Source organism: Borostomias antarcticus, assembly GCF_949987555.1.
Source record: "Borostomias antarcticus genome assembly, chromosome: 19".
NCBI lineage: Eukaryota > Metazoa > Chordata > Actinopteri > Stomiiformes > Stomiidae > Borostomias > Borostomias antarcticus.
In genome coordinates, this window is record NC_140252.1 from 5,230,467 (window position 1) to 5,248,335 (window position 17,869).

At 46.0% G+C, this 17,869-nt stretch overlaps 1 protein-coding gene across 1 annotated transcript; it reads right to left on the reverse strand.

Moving 5' to 3' along the window:
• Nucleotides 1-671: 671 nt before the first annotated feature.
• On the reverse strand, nt 672-15,000 carry LOC311321638 (brain-enriched guanylate kinase-associated protein; the record flags this gene model as incomplete). Its single annotated transcript, XM_084453640.1, has 7 exons — nt 672-1,007; nt 1,305-2,441; nt 4,094-4,174; nt 4,324-4,431; nt 9,979-10,045; nt 10,549-10,710; nt 14,930-15,000. The coding sequence occupies 7 exons, from the start codon at nt 14,998-15,000 to the stop codon at nt 672-674; spliced, it is 1,962 nt and encodes a 653-aa protein (XP_084309766.1).
• Nucleotides 15,001-17,869: the final 2,869 nt, after the last annotated feature.

A 17,869-nucleotide genomic window follows, 5' to 3' on the forward strand; every position in this document is an offset into this window, starting at 1 on the left:
ACATCTCTAAAAGTTCAATTAATAATAAAATAATATGTACATCAAACATTTCATTGCCAAGAAAGAGCTAAACTGTTCTGAGCTGCGCTCTATAATCGTCTGACCTGGATCTTTCAACGGCTGTTTTGAACACAATTCACACTGCATCTGACATGCTGCTTACATACGTACGTAATTCATTCTGCACAGTTTCAGCCTATGATTGGAAAATATACTGAAAGGGTCTATGTGCAGAGTTGATAGACTCACCATTTAAAATCTCTATGAAATATTATACAATTGCATTGCGTTTCAATGTCCATCTTGAGGGATTGTAGGTATTTCAATTAAATGCTGATTATTTTGGACACAGCTACATACAAAATATATCAATCAGTTCTCATAGTAATTAAATATATGTATATTTGAACAGTTGAAATACGTAACTTGTCTACATTCTTACAAGCATCATCCTCAGTAGTAGATGCACTGGCAAAGTCTTTTCCATTGGTTATCTCATTGGTTTGGCACAATTCAGTCAATGCAACTGAGACACATTATTTCATGCGTATGGTTTTGTGTATTGGTTTGAATCATCTCCCTCCTCCAGATCACACGGCTAGACATCGCTTTCCTTTTTAAACCTACTCTTGAACAGGGGATTGCAGAGAGACCAATCAGAGACCTTGTTTTTAGTTCAGCAGTGTTCCATACAGCTGAGCCTTGGTCAGACTGTCCTTCCTGGAGAGTCCCAAGGAGCTAAACGGTTGGAACTGGGGAGCAGGAGGGGGAGGAGGTGGGGGCGGAGTCGGGGTACCCTCAGGGGGCGAACTGTGCATCTCAACCTGGTATTGCTGTAGGTCTGCGGCCATCTCCAGCGCCCTCTGGGTCAGGGACTCGGTGGAGCTGTCGGGGCTTATGTCGGCGTACTCCTGGGTCTGCCCCCCTGCTGCTGCACTGCCCTCCCTATCCCTGGAGCTCCCTGAGTGCTCCGACTCTTGGCCGTCCTCTGCGGTGTGGTAGAGCGCCTGGCCGTCCTCTGTAGTGTGGTAGAGCGTCTGGCCATCCTCTGTAGTGTGATAGAGCGTCTGGCCATCCTCTGTAGTGTGGTAGAGCACCTGACCATCCTCTGTACTGTGGTAGAGTGCTTGGCCATCTTCTGTAGTGGGGTAGAGTGTCTGGCCATCCTCTGTAGTGTGGTAGAGCGCTTGGCCATCCTCTGTAGTGTGGTAGAGCGCCTGGCCATCTTCTGTAGTGTGGTAGAGCGCCTGGCCATCTTCTGTAGTGTGGTAGAGCGCCTGGCCATCTTCTGTAGTGTGGTAGAGCGTCTGGCCGTCCTCCGCGGTGTGGTAGAGCGCCTGGCTGTGGGCTGGTCGTAGCGCCGGGCTGCTTTCGGCGCTGGGGGCGGAGAAGCAGACTGGGTCGGAGGCGGCTCCTCCCCCGGCGTGGCGGTAGAAGTCCGCCCCCTCCTGGAAGCTGCTGTACACGGGCCCCAGGCGGATCTTGGCCGGCCGCACAGAGAAGTGCTGCTCGGAGAAGCTGTAGGGCGAGGCGGCGCGGCCGGGGCTGCGGTACGCCTGGGCGCTCAGGTCCTCCACGCTCAGCTGCCTCCAGCGGCCGATCAGCTCCTCCTCGGGAGCCAGGGCGCTGCCGCGGCGGCTGTCCCCGTAGGCAAGGCTGGGCGAGGAGGAGGGTGGTAGCGGCTCATATGGCTCACTGAAGCAGGATGACATGGTGCGGCTATAGACGGGCGAGCCGCCGCCGCCGCCGTCGTCCTGGTGGTGGCCGAGCTCGGCCGGCGGGAAGCCGTGCGCCTCGGCGAAGCCTCCGGGGCCGTCCCCCTCCTCCTCCTCCTCCTCCTCCTCCTCCTCCCAGGAGGAGTCGCTCTTCCTCCCGTAGTCTCCCCCGTCGTCCCTCCAGTCCATGTAGAGGGAGTGGTGGCGGGGGGAGGAGGCTGTGCTGCTGGGGGGGCCATGGCCCTTGTCCTCCGACTCCCCGCCGCTGAAGCTGGAGTAGGAGCTGGAGGCGGCGCCCAGCGAGGCAGGGAACTGCTCCTGGGAGAAGCTGGGCCTCCGCCCCGCCGGGCTTTCCTCTGGGTTACTGTCTGTGGAGTTCTGGGGCCCGTACAGGACCGTCCTCTGGCCGTGGAGGTCCATGCTCGGCCTTCGCTCGCGGTGGCGTTCGTCGGGGCAGTACAGAGCCGTGTCGCTGCTGTACAGGTCCACCTTGTAAGCTGCTCGGAGGCCCAAGCGCTCGCTGCTGCCCATGGTGTCCAGGAGGAAGCCCTGGTCCTTGGGCTGGGGGCTAGGTGAGCAGGAAGCATGGCTGCTTCTGCAGGCCTCATCTGGCTTCTCCAGCACCTTGGTGATGACAGAGGCCGGAATGGAGTCTGGGTAGGGGGTGTGGCAGAGAGGAGCGCCTTCCATCTGCAGGGTTACACGCTCCTGGAACTCTGCAGGCAGCTGACAGAAAGAGGAGAGATGAAAGATACGTCATCAGAGCTGAGATCAGTCTATAACAGAGAGTCAACAGTCTAAAACAGATGAATAAGGACCAGTAAAGACTAAAATAAAGTCTATAACAGATGAATAAGGGCCAGTAAAGACTAGAGTTAACAGTCTATAACAGATGAATAAGGACCAGTGAAGACTAGGGTCAATAGTCTATAACACATGAATAAGGACCAGTAAAGACTAGAGTAAACAGTCTATAACAGATGAATAAGGACCAGTAAAGACTAGAGTTAACAGTCTATAACAGATGAATAAGGACAAGTAAGGACTAAGTCAACAGTATATAATATATTAATAAAAAGGGACCAGTAAAGACTAAACAGTCTATAACAGATGAATAAGGACCAGTAAAGACTAGAGTTAACAGTCTATAACAGATTAATAAGGACCAGTAAAGTCTGGAGCAGGGGTGTCAAACTCTGGCCCGCGGGCCAAATTTGGCCCGCAGTGTAATTATATTTGGCCCGCGAGGCAATACCAAATGACTACTAGAGCTGGCCCGCCAGTATTATACAGCGCATTCACCGCTAATACTACAAATCCCATAATGCTCTGCTGTTGTTTTGGCGCGTCAATCAAGACAGGACCCAGAAACGCCCTCTCTTCTGTGACAGTAGTCATAGCAATCTCATACTACAACTGTAACCGTGTTACCCCTTCTTAAAAATGGCAAAAAGAAAGGCAGAAAACAGAAGCTTTACGTTATGTAACGTCTCACTGTGATCGAGACACCTGTGTTGACCTAGCCGGCCGCTGTGTTCGCTCTGTTCCTGTTCATTCAATCCTGTCTGCCTTCTTGCCGGCATGTCTGCCTGCCTGTCTGCCTGGCTGTCTGTCTGCATGCCGGCTGTCTGTCTGTCTGCCTGGCTGTAGGACAGTCAGGGTTTTACAAGCTTCTCTACTGAGCAGATGGAGCACCAACACTTGTGTCTGAGGGCGTATTCACATATGTTAGTGCACACCATTGATGCGCACCAAAAGCGAAAGTGAAAAGTGCATATTCAATGTTAAAGCAAAACTTGTTTGGGTCCATATTAAAATTTTCATTTGTTCAATGTTGGCCCGCGACTTTGTTCAAGTTTTAAATTTTGGCCCACTGTGTATTTGAGTTTGACACCCCTGGTCTAGAGTAAACGGTCTATAACAGATAAATACGGACCAGTAAACATCAGGAAGTCTAGTATTCACAAAGATATATTAACAAAAGAAGGGTGTGGGGTGGGAACATGCAGGGCAGAAAATAAGGAGATGTCCAGATCTGCCGCTTGTACAGCAAGTGTCCAACTTCTATCAGTGGACAATGTTGCTACAGTGTTCATACAGTATGTGCAAAATACCTCATAGTGCACTGTTATAAACTGGTATTGCTAACAATGACTACTTGGTTAGAACTACAAAGATGAGGCTAAAGTGGAGTGTTTGCCTTTTTGTTTATGGAACGCGGTCAACTCTGGAGTGACGTCAATCACAACTTTAAATTCCTCCTTCCCAGGCAACTGGAATACTGCATTAGCTTTAGCATAGAGCTAGCACTGTGTTAGCACAGATAGGTGTGTCTAGGCCAAGCAGTGTTAGCGCAGACAGGTGTGTCTAGGCCCCACCTCAGACAGCTGGGTCCTGTACTGGGACTTCTGGCACTGGAGCAGCTGAGCTGCCAGGTTACAATCCTTCCTGTACAGATCCTGTATGGAGAGACATCACATCACAGCATGAACAACACTGAGAATCCTGTATGGGGAGACATCACAGCACGAACTGAGGGTCGTTATTTCCCCTCGGAGACCATCACCACATCATAGGAAGTTGTCCCGCCTGTGGCGCCAGGCCTTACGTTGTCCTCCCGCAGCTTCTCGATGGTCAGCTTGGCGTCCATCAGGTGGTTGTTGAGGACGGTGATTTCCCTGCTGAGGGCTCGCTTCTCTTCCTCGTGGTGTTGCGACTGGGGGATGACAAGATCTCATGTCAGTAGGATGAATTCACGACAAGATCTCATGTCAGTAGGATGAATTCACGACAAGATCTCATGTCAGTATGATGAATTTACAACAAGATCTCATGTCAGTATGATGAATTTACAACAAGATCTCATGTCAGTATTGTAGCAGATTATGACAAATATTGTAAAGACCATACTGTGAGACCATCTCACTGACTGGAATGTTGGTGATGCCTGATACAGATCTGGCAGCCAGGGACATCAACTCTCCCCTACCCAGTGACTAATCAATGGGAGGTCACACAGGGAGGAATGCATTTCGTTTAGACCGTTTCCTGTCAAACTCACAGTAAACCTGTCAAACCCCTTTTAGCAAGGACTGGTTCTTTGAAATGGGATTTGGGGAAAAATATGAACTCTTCTTCTCACACAATGATCCTCCTACCTCCTCCTAGGGGGGCCCAGGGCGCAGCATTCCTGAAGCCACATGGGCCAAACAGAGACTCACACAGTGAAACAGAAATATAAACAGTATTTGTCTTGTTTCTTTAATGAAGAGCAATTACTTTCTCCCAACTATGTGATGCAACCACCGTGAGAACAATCCCTGGGAATAAATTATGGGCATTAATGCATTGTATTTGTAACCAAATGTTGTGTGTTGTACATAACTGGTTCTATGCTGCTCAGTCAACCTAGCAATGTTTGGTATCAATCTGAAGCTAAAATCATGAATCAGTTGATTATGCATGTTGGGGAAATGTAATATGTTGAAACCATAACAGGGATATTTGATGATTCCAGACTCTTAAGACAATCTTGCTCCCATTTTATGATCCCAAGTGAGTGGGGGTCAAAGCTCGCCTACACCTCACTCTGTGTGGGTGACCAATTGGTGCTGTCTATGCAAACAGGACACACGTCAGTCTCCTGCCCTTTTTAAGTGGGAACAGATTAAGGGGACAGATTCTCTCTCTTAAAGTGCTCTCTAGTTTCTGTCAAATCTCTCTCAAGTTTCTCTCCGTAACCAAGAATCCAAGCTTGTGCCTGATTGATGAGGAATTGCTGAACCGCTACATGCTATCTAAGATCTCTGTAGTCGACGCCAGGGTCTTTTTGCAGAAACTCTTCAAACGATCCACCTGTGGCGAGAGCAGAGGTTTTGAACGAGACATTTGCAACTTTTAAACTCATAATCCTGAACCACTTCAGTTGCTGTACAACGAGCAGTGCTGAAATTGAACTCTGAACCTCCACGAATATCAACGTTTGCCACGGTCTACCATCACTGTTTCAATGGGAGCGCAGGCGCGCTACACCCTGCATCAAACGTCACGTGCCTCTTCCCTTCTTCGAGCTAAACAACGCCTCGCGTTTAAGATTAGGGGATTTAGGATAGGCTGTGATAATCTGTGACATCATTCATTTCACTTCTGCTGTATTTTCATATTGCCACTTTTCCCCCCTCTATTATTGAATTGTTTTCATGTTATTTTGATAATTGATTAGTATAACTTAAATAAATATTATTAAGCTTTGATCACGTCCTAGTGTCATCACATGATCTTTAGGTCAATTGATTGAGTCAAGACCTCCTCCTTCAGACTGAGATTGATTGATTAGACTATTGATAAAGGTTATCTGTTTCTCTGTACAGAACAGGGTGGTGCCCCATACGAGTTGATTTAATGTATTTAATACATATTCCTTCATATTTGTGATAACCGCGGTATAATCATGAATAATACCTAGTCACAGTCTTATTTCCATAATTCTAACTTACAACAAGATCTCATGTCAATATGATGAATTTACGACAAGATCGCATGTCAGTATTATGAACTGACATTTTAGTTTTGTATTCCATGCTGTTCTGTCTAGTCTTGATGGTTCATGAGTTCAGATTAGTTTCCTAGCGGCCTTGAGTGTAAATAAACCACTGGTTACGGAGGAACTAATTCAGATCTGAATCTGAATCTGACTCCTCACTCATCTTTAGAGATGTCTCATCTCCTGGTAGCTCTGACAGATCCATCACAGTATATCGTGAAAACAGAGTTTATGAAAGGAAGCCAGAGCCGCTAGTCTTATCCCCACCATGCCATCCCCTGACATGACTACGCTCCAGCTCATCATTGTGGTGGTGATTATGACATCACTACACTCCAGCTCATCATTGTGGTGGGGATTATGACATCACTACACTCCAGCTCATCACCGTGGTGGTGATTATGACATCACTACACTCCAGCTCATCACCGTGGTGGGGATTATGACATCACTACACTCCAGCTCATCACCGTGGTGGTGATTATGACATCACTACACTCCAGCTCATCACCGTTGTGGGGATTATGACATGACTACACTCCAGCTCATCACCGTGGTGGTGATTATGACATGACTACACTCCAGCTCATCTCCGTGGTGGTGATTATGACATCACTACACTTCAGCTCATCACTGTGGTGGTGATTATTGCTGCGTTCATGTGCACCTTGGAAGCTCATCAACAAACATGGATGTCAGGACGAAGGCTGTTTTTCTGTGGGTGATTTCTAATCAGCAAAAGCAAGTCGCTCAAAGCGGCTTTCTTTTTCAGCGTCAGAATGAAGAGGAGAGAATGTGCATCCGGTATGAGTTGACGTTTTATTTTACTTATTAACTTAATTAACTGTATAATTAGCTAATAGTTGCTTACAGTAGCTAGCTAGCTATATTGCTAAAATGTTCATTCTATACATTCTATCTCGGGTATCATCGTTATTTCCCACTTGTAATTATGACCTTGGAGGGCACGTTCTGTTTTAATATCTGTGTTGCTTTTATGGCTCTGTGTGCTACTACCCCTTTTCTGCCTCCCCTCTTCCTAGTGCCTCTCTCTCTCCCTCCTACCTTCTAACCAGGTCCAGTGGATGCCCCACTGTCACCAGCAGACCACCCTGAGTCTGATAGATACCCCCGTGTCAGCTGTGGATGTCGTAGTATTTAGTTAACACACACACACACACGTACACACAGACATACACCAGTCCACTTCTGGCTGTAGGCCTGGACCTGGGCCCAGTCCCCCTTCCCCTCACCCTAACCCGGGTCTGTATCCTTTTCCTACTCCCTCCCTACCCCAACCCCTGCCTCTATCTGGGCCCAGGCACATTCACACTCACGCACACACAGACATACATCAATGTTTGCCATGTCTCTCCTATGATGTTTTTAGCCCTTCTTACTCTGAAAATGTAATTTAATGTAATTTGTTGCTTTATAAATGTTCTTAGCCGTCAGACAAACATACTCCAGGAGCTTGCTCGATCACCTCGTTGAGAGGGGTCAGGGAAGAATGTTCACTTTTTTCACTCACTTTTCTGGCCCCTGGGTGTACTGTTTTTTTGCTTCCCTCTGGAATATGTAGGGGTGGGACCTATGCCCACCTCCCTTGTTCTCTGTAAAGAGCATTGTGTTGCCTCTGTGTATGAAATGCGCTATACAAATAAAGCTTTGATTGATTGATTGATTCATGTGCTCATAACTCATAAATATGGTAAATACGATATTTCCGAGGAATACTTGAATGCAGCATCTGACATCACTATACTCCAGCTCATCACTGTGGTGGTGATTATTTCCTGTTCCTGAACAAATCCAACAAGGGACAATTAGCCGACTATTCAGACAGGAGACAGGTGATGGACGTACAATGCCTGGTAGCAGCTTGGTTAATTGTATCTCAGCTAAAGCGACACTGTGTTTGACAGGTGATGAGGAGTGCACGGCCTGCACAATAGGCTCACTGCCACCCTGTCATGAGAAGGAGGACAGGCTGTTGTAATAGCTGTAATTAACGCTGGTGGCACCAACAGCAATACATTCATATTAAAATACACTCACAGGTCTTTCATTGCCTTTTCTAAACACAACCACTCGTTTTCATGCTTCTCTCACCAGGTTTGAATAAATGAGCTGTACATATTATTGAGCTGTACATATTATTGAGCTGTACATATTAATGAGGTGTACAAATAAAAGACATGTACACATAACAGACATTTTAGTACATAAATGGATATATATACAGTATATATATACTATATTGCCAAAAGTATTCGCTCATCTGCCTTTACACACATATGAACTTAAGTGACATCCCATTCTTAATCCATAGGGTTTAATATGACGTCGGCCCACCCTTTGCAGCTATAACAGCTTCAACTCTTCTGGGAAGGCTTTCCACAAGGTTTAGGAGTGTGTTTATGGGAATCTTTGACCATTCTTCCAGAAGCACATTTGTGAGGTCAGACACTGATGTTGGACGAGAAGGCCTGGCTTGCAGTCTCCGCTCTAATTCATCCCAAAGGTGTTCTATCGGGTTGAGGTCAGGACTCTGTGCAGGCCAGTCAAGTTCTTCCACACCAAACTCGCTCATCCATGTCTTTATGGACCTTGCTTTGTGCACTGGTGCGCAGTCATGTTGGAACAGGAAGGGGCCATCCCCAAACTGTTCCCACAAAGTTGGGAGCATGGAATTCCCCGGAATCACTTGGTATGCTGAAGCATTCAGAGTTCCTTTCACTGGAACTAAGGGGCCAAGCCCAGCTCCTGAAAAACAACCCCACACCATAATCCCCCCTCCACCAAACTTCACACTTGGCACAATGCAGTCAGACAAGTACCGTTCTCCTGGCAACCGCCAAACCCAGACTCTTCCATCAGATTGCCAGATGGAGAAGCCTGATTCGTCACTCCAGAGAACGCATCTCCACTGCTCTAGAGTCCAGTGGCGGCGTGCTTTGCACCACTGCATCCGACGCTTTGCATTGCACTTGGTGATGTATGGCTTGGATGCAGCTGCTCGGCCATAGAAACCCATTCCATGAAGCTTTCTACGCACTGTTCTTGAGCTGATCTGAAGGCCATATGAAGTTTGGAGGTTTGTAGCGATTGACTCAGACGCAGAAAGTTGGCGACCTCTAAGCACTATGCACTTCAGCATCCGCTGACCCCGCTCTGTCATCTGTTGGATGGGTGAGTGAATACTTTTGGCAATAATAGTGTGTAAGAACTCTCACACAAACACACTTGCCTTTGATGAAGTACATGATAGGGGGATAGGGTTAGAGTCAGGGGGAGGGTCAGGAGGAGGGCTAGGGTTAGGGTCAGGGGGAGGGCTAGGGTTAGGGTCAGGGGGAGGGCTAGGGTTAGGGTCAGAGGGAGGGTTAGGGTCAGGGGGAGTGCTAGAGTCAGGGGGAGGGCTAGGGTTAGGGGGAGGGCTAGGGTCAGGGGGAGGGCTAGGGTTAGGGGGAGGGCTAGGGTCAGGGGGAGGGCTAGGGTTAGGGTCAGAGGGAGGGCTAGGGTTAGGGTCAGGGGAAGGGCTAGAGTCAGGGGGAGGGCTAGGGTTAGGGTCAGGGGGAGGGCTAGGGTTAGGATCAGGGGGAGGGCTAGGGTTAGGATCAGGGGGAGGGCTAGGGTTAGGATCAGGGGGAGGGTTAGGGTCAGGGGAGGGCTAGGGTTAGGGTCAGGGGGAGGGCTAGGGTTAGGGTCAGAGTAACGTACATTCCTGTGGATCCTGTCCTCCAGGTCCTGGTTGATCCTCTGTAGTGCTGAGTAGCTGCTCTGGATTCTGGAGGAGAATAACTGCTCAGTAGCATTCACTCACACTGGTAACTGAATATGATAGGCTACTTCTTCTGTGTTGTATGCCATGGGTGGCCAATCACAGCACTCGCTCTGGCATACAAACGCAGAAGAAGACCGGACATATTTTTCAGCCAAAGTTGAGTGTTTCCCAAAATAGTAAAAATCTTTATTAGCAAATGCCAGCTTTCAAAACCCCCCGTACATGTTCCTGAAACCCTCGTGCAACTGTGAGTACATTTTACATTTCTCTGCGACACCTACAGTATTACTGTAGACGAGCATTTCATTGCCGATTAGGCCGAGAAACTTAATGAATTGATGACCGAAAGGGGCGGGGTCACCAGTAGTTTCACGCCTCGACTCTTCGTTCAAAGCTCTTTCGGTACCAGTAGTTTTTCTCCACGGTACGGTACACCAGTGGACTGTGATGTAGTTTTCCAGATATAGTCAGTGTGTCAGGGGAGACGTGGTGGTGTGTGAGCGAACCTGCGCAGTTTGTCGGTGAACTTGTCGAGCTCCTCCTGGGCGCGCCGCAGCTCGGTCTCCAGGTACTGACGCGTGGACTCGAACTCGCTCTCCAGCAGCTCCAGCTTGTGGGTGGTGTAGGAAAGACGCTTCCGCAAGTCCTCCTTCTGCTCCTGCAGAGAGCTGCGTGCACACACACACACATACGCACATACACACACACACACACACAGCGCACATAAACACACACACGCACACACATGCACGCAGGCACACACACACACACACACACAGATAAACCAGATATTAGGTTATATATATATACGATATTAGGAGGTACAGTACACTTTTCTAAGTACATACAGTAGACATGCTGTGCAGATTTATTTATTTATTTAAGGTGTAATTGTTGATCCTTTTTTAGTCTTGAACCTTTTTCTTCATGGAATGATGATGAGCGATGATGATGAGCAATGATGATGAATTATTGTAATTTATATAAAAGCTTTACTGTATATACATTTTATATAAAGCTTTATATAAAAGTGTCTCCTAAATGACTGTAATGTAATGAGCGATTATGAGTAAGCGCACAAAATGCCTGATACTATCTGATACTACCGACACAGGATAGTAATCTGTTATGATATCTGATACTACAGACACAGTAATCTGATATATCCAATACTACAGACACAGGATAATAATCTGATATGATATCTGATACTACAGACAGGATAGTAATCTGATATCAATAGATAGTTCAGTAGGAATCTAGATAATGCTGTATGAATCTAGATAATGCTGTATGAATCTAGATAGTGCTGTATGAATCTAGATAATGCTGTATGAATCTAGATAGTGCTGTATGAATCTAGATAATGCTGTATGAATCTAGATAGTGCTGTATGAATCTAGATAATGCTGTATGAATCTAGATAATGCTGTATGAATGTTGATAGTGCTGTATGAATCTAGATAGTGCTGTATGAATCTAGATAATGCTGTATGAATCTAGATAGTTCAGTATGAATCTAGATAATTCTGTATGAATCTTGATAGTGCTGTATGAATCTTGATAATGCTGTATGAATCTAGATAGTTCTGTATGAATCTAGATAATGCTGTATGAATCTAGATAATGCTGTATGAATGTTGATAGTGCTGTATGAATCTAGATAATGCTGTATGAATCTCGATAGTTCAGTATGAATCTACTGTAGATAGTTCAGTATGAATCTACTGTAGATAGTTCAGTATGAATCTAGATAGTTCAGTATGAATCTAGATAATGCTGTATTAATCTAGATAATGCTGTATGAATCTTGATAATGCTGTATGAATCTAGATAGTGCTGTATGAATCTAGATAATGCTGTATGAATCTAGATAATGCTGTATGAATGTTGATAGTGCTGTATGAATCTTGATAATGCTGTATGAATCTAGATAGTTCAGTATGAATCTTGATAATGCTGTATGAATCTAGATAGTGCTGTATGAATCTTGATAATGCTGTATGAATCTTGATAGTTCAGTATGAATCTAGATAGTGCTGTATGAATCTTGATAGTTCAGTATGAATCTAGATAGTTCAGTATGAATCTAGATAGTTCAGTATGAATCTAGATAATGCTGTATGAATCTTGATAGTTCAGTATGAATCTACTGTAGATAGTTCAGTATGAATCTTGATAGTGCTGTATGAATCTTGATAGTGCTGTATGAATCTAGATAGTGCTGTATGAATCTAGATAATGCTGTATGAATCTTGATAGTGCTGTATGAATCTAGATAGTTCAGTATGAATCTAGATAATGCTGTATGAATCTAGATAGTGCTGTATGAATCTTGATAGTGCTGTATGAATCTTGATAGTGCTGTATTAATCTTGATAGTGCTGTATGAATCTCGATAGTTCAGTATGAATCTACTGTAGATAGTTCAGTATGAATCTACTGTAGATAGTTCAGTATGAATCTAGATAGTTCAGTATGAATCTAGATAATGCTGTATGAATCTAGATAGTGCTGTATGAATCTTGATAGTGCTGTATGAATCTAGATAGTTCAGTATGAATCTAGATAATGCTGTATGAATCTTGATAGTGCTGTATGAATCTTGATAGTGCTGTATGAATCTAGATAATGCTGTATGAATCTTGATAATGCTGTATGAATCTAGATAATGCTGTATGAATCTAGATAGTTCAGTATGAATCTAGATAGTGCTGTATTAATCTAGATAGTGCTGTATGAATCTAGATAATGCTGTATGAATCTAGATAGTGCTGTATGAATCTAGATAATGCTGTATGAATCTAGATAATGCTGTATGAATCTTGATAGTGCTGTATGAATCTAGATAATGCTGTATGAATCTTGATAGTGCTGTATGAATCTTGATAGTGCTGTATGAATCTTGATAATGCTGTATGAATCTAGATAGTGCTGTATGAATCTAGATAATGCTGTATGAATCTTGATAGTGCTGTATGAATCTTGATAGTGCTGTATGAATCTAGATAGTGCTGTATGAATCTTGATAGTGCTGTATGAATCTTGATAGTGCTGTATGAATCTTGATAATGCTGTATGAATCTTGATAGTGCTGTATGAATCTAGATAATGCTGTATGAATCTAGATAGTGCTGTATTTAGTGCTGTATTTAACGTCTTCAATAAGCACTATGCATCTTATCCCCTCCAGCACAGCCCAGAGGGCCTCTATTGGCCAGAGCTACAGGAGGGATTCAACGCGGATGGAATACAAGCCTGCAGACTTTATCCCTCATAGTAATAGAAGTTGAGGGTTGGATTCACTGGATAGTGGTCTACGATGTGCTCCAATCAGACCGCAGAACGAGGGCTATTTCTAGACGACTCGCGTCAATGGGCTTCAGTCTTACAGCAGGGCAGGTGTGATCTCTGCACTGTCCTGTCTCGTCCCTGCACCCTGCCAATGTTGTGTCCATGCTATGCACCACCACCAAAAGAAAAATCCTAGTATGTTGAAAAACTGCATGGCAATCAAACAAATTCTGATTTTGAAATATAGTCTGCTTTAATGGATCTCAGTGTTCAGGGCCAGCTAATGGTGCTGTGTATTGGACAACAGGATGTAAGAAGATGACGACGGTTTCCTTTCAACACTTTCAAGTCCCTAGATGGCAGTGTCACGCAATTTCTGTTCATGAGTGTATGCAATGTTTTGAATGTCACGGGGAAAATCTTGAATGTGAATGCCAGCAACTTAAAAGGTCACTACGAACAAAACACATATCCACTCCAAACGGACACACTGACACCACACACAACAGACACACATCCTCTCTCCAAACAGACACACACTCTGACACCACACACAACACAAGCACACTTCAAAGCCAGTGATACACACAGTTGGAAAGGGTCCCTCTCTAGCATTGGAAATAAAACTAATCCGTTCGTTTTGAGATTAAAAGTCAGTGGAATGATAAGACCATTATTACATACTGTACTAATTGCCTTGAATGTTAAATATTCATCATTTTCAGACAATGCCTGTTCCATGACAGAGAACAAGCTCCTTTTGTGTAACATGTGACCTGTCTGAATGTGAACTGCGTCGTTGGTAATGAGTATTTTTGCTTCATTGGCGGCATGGAGAAATGGTGAGGTGGGACAACCAGACGGGAAGGACAGTGATGCTGGCCTCCACCATCTGACAAGAGGGCTCACAGGAGAACCCAGGGGAGGATGGATGGATGGATGGATGGATGGATGGATGGATGGATGGATGGATGGATGGATGGATGGATGGATGGATGGATGGATGGATGGATGGATGGATGGATGGATGGATGGATGGATGGATGGATGGATGAGCGGTTGGATGGATGAGCGGTTGGATGGATGGATGGATGGATGGATGGATGGATGGATGGATGATGGATGGATGGATGGATGGATGGATGGATGGATGGATGGATGGATGGATGGATGGATGGATGGATGGATGGATGGATGGATGGATGGATGGATGGATGAGCGGTCGGTTGGTTGGTTGGATGGATGGATGGATGGATGGATGGATGGATGGATGGATGGATGGATGGATGGATGGATGGATGAGAGGTTGGATGGATGAGCGGTTGGATGGATGGATGGATGAGCGGTTGGATGGAAGGATAACTGGATGGTTGGATGGATGGACTGCAAGGATGGTTCGATGGTTAGGATGGAGTGTTTCAGAACAACATTGTGGATGGATGGTTGGATGGATGGAGGGTTGGATGGAGGGTTTGATGGATGGTTGGATGGATGGATGAATGGTTGGATGGATGGATGGATGGATGGATGAATGGTTGGATGGATGGATGAATGGTTGGATGGATGGAGGGTTTCCGAAGCGTTCGATCTTACCTCTTTTTTTGATGTTTGCCACCATTTCTAGGGACTTTTAGGGCCGTTTTGCCGATATATATTTTTTTCATTTTGTTTGTGTTCACACCGTCTCATGTGCTCTATGTATTGGCCACAGGGAGTGAACATGGGGGTGTATTTCCCAGGAGTCTCAGCTAAGTTGTGTGAATTCTCTACCTGTGTTGATTAAAAACAAAAAGAGCAAAGGGAGAAATTGGCAAACTGAATTCAACAGTGATAATACATCCACTTCAGCAACGAAAAAAACAGAATCATTGTATCTAGCGTCTACACACATGCTGAAACTGACATTTCCTGAAACTCCAGCTTAAACCAGTATTAATGGACTTGCTTCTGTAGGAGCCATTTGTGTAAATGAGTTTCCTTCCTTGATTGGGTTCACAGCCCAAGTACCACTCTCGTCACCAAGACAAATTGTGTGGTTGATGAGATGAGACTGAGTGGTGAATTGATCAAAGCATATCAAACTTAATAAACAGAGATGGACTTGCATGATGTCAAGAAATTGATTGCAGCTGTGGCAAAAAGGTGCATAACTTCTGATGGGCGTCACATAACACCACACAACTTTGACATACTGTAAGGTTTGACATGGGGCCAAGGAACAACTGACTAATTTCCCCCCCTACATACTACATTAAGCCTCTCTCTATCTCACTCACTCACACACACACACACACACACACACACACACGTATACTGTAGCCTACAAACTGAAGCATTCTGTATCGGCCATGCTTATTGGGAAGAGAAGAGTTCTCTAATCTTAACAAATCATGCACTGAGCCAGAGTAAAAGGCTAATTCAATGTCCAGAGGTACAAGGAATGCAGTCTGCACTGCAGTCGCTTGCCTTTTCATAGTCCAGTCCTACCAACGCATACCCAAGGCTTACATTTCCCACAAGACATAATTTTCCTTTGATGCGGAAGTTACACATCAAAAAGGACATTATTCAATCAGAAAACAATTAATCTCTGTCTCAATCTCTGGCAGGGAAAGGCCAGCTCTGATGCTGTAGGAACATAGGGCTGAGGGAACATAGGGTGGAGAGAACATAGGGTGCAGAGAACATAGGGTGGAGAGAACATAGGGCTGAGGGAACATAGGGCTGACGGATCATACTGTAGAGCTGAGGGAACTTAGGGCTGGGGGAACATAGGCTGAGGGAACACAGAGCTGAGGGAACATATGGGTGGCGAGAACGTACTGTAGGCCTGAGTAAACATGGGCTACCAACTACAGCCGGTAGCTAGCAAGCTCCATGTTTACCTAACATTAATCAGCTAGAAACTCACTGGCTAGCGGTAGCTAGCAGCTCCGTGTGTGCCTACTGTAACGATCAGTTAGAAACGCACTGGCTAGTGGCTAATTAGTAAGTATAGCATTCCGTGGTAGCTAGTGTCACTTGGTGACGAAGAGCCCTATTGTTTTTTTATCACGTTTGTAGTGCTTTGTTGTTAACGAGTGTGCAGTGTTTACATTTGTTTTGGGGTGTGATCACGAGTGATGTGTAAATTGATTGTTGTGCAAATTCCCACGCGTTCCTACTGCTCACTCCCAACAATTGACACACCCCCATCCCAAAACAGGGTAGTGTTCCTGCCTGCCTGCCTGTAATCACTGATTGTATACAGGTGCGGATAATTGAATGGACTCAAGAATGACGCCACACCGAAACGAGAGGGAAGAGAGAGACTGCCCTTTCTTGGTCACCGTTCGGGACATTCGTTTCCCTGCAGCCTGCACCAGCTCGCCGTGCAACCAGAACAAGTGGCGGATGATGGACGCGCGGCACCAAGAGAGACGGCATGCACTAACAACTTCACCGTACCCCTAACATGTCGTTTCTAGATGCCACCAAAGAGGGCTGTGCCCTGGAAGGAAGTAGCCGGACCTCTAGGGAGGAGGCTCTCTGCGCTGCAGCTGGTTACCACCCAAATCCAGTGCCCACAGACATGGAGAAATGGAAGAGGGAAGTAGGTGAGATGAAAACTCTACCTGAATCCCAAATCGCGCACTTAGGCGAAAGTGCAGAGCACTCGCGGCCTTGTGGCCTTACATGCTCGTTCCCGCTAAGTCCACAAGGGCTCAGGGTAGTCCCAAAACGGAATCGCTAGGTCCACAAGTGCGCCACTGCCGCCATTTTGCGCACTTTAACTGCACTTACCGAAATTCCGCAATTTCACGGACTTAGGAGCAGAAAATGCCCACAGTCCACCGCGTCTCATGTGACACAGTGCTTGAGTGCATCCGAGTCATGATCCGAGTGAATCACACATAAATGATGACATTTGCCGATAACACAACATTTATCTTGAAATCCACATGCTGCAAACATTTGCCACCCAACATACATTTTATATTATTATTAATTTAAAACAGGCGTCAGAGCCGAGCGGAACTGAGGAGCGCGTCAGAGCAGCCTCTGCGTGGAGGGACGCGGCAGCCAATGAAAACGAAGTGGGAGGGGCATTGAGCTAAACTGGCTTGGGAATCGTTGCCACGCGGCTGGAAGTGCTGTCCCATTTAATTCACGGCCCTGTACCCTCTGGCCCTTCCAGCTGACGTCAATTAAGTGCTCAGGCCTCAGGCCGCAAGTGCGAGGGGCCGCAAGGGTGGTTTTTGCACTCAGATTGGGATTCACCTACTGACTTCAGAGATTCACACCCAACTACAGACCAACCGGGCACCTGATAGACCACCTGATAGTGATAGGCCACGAGGAGGGCGTGGTGCCCCATGGCACGGTGGCAGAGCGGCCCCAAACTATCAATGGGACCAGAGAGGTCGCCCCATCTGTAATCGCTGTGGCATAGTGGTCATATCGCAGCCCGCTGTCAAAAAGATTTAAACTAACTTCCCCAGCCACTGTAGGGCAAGAGACTGGGTCCTGCCCAAGGCCCAATCCCCTCCCCCC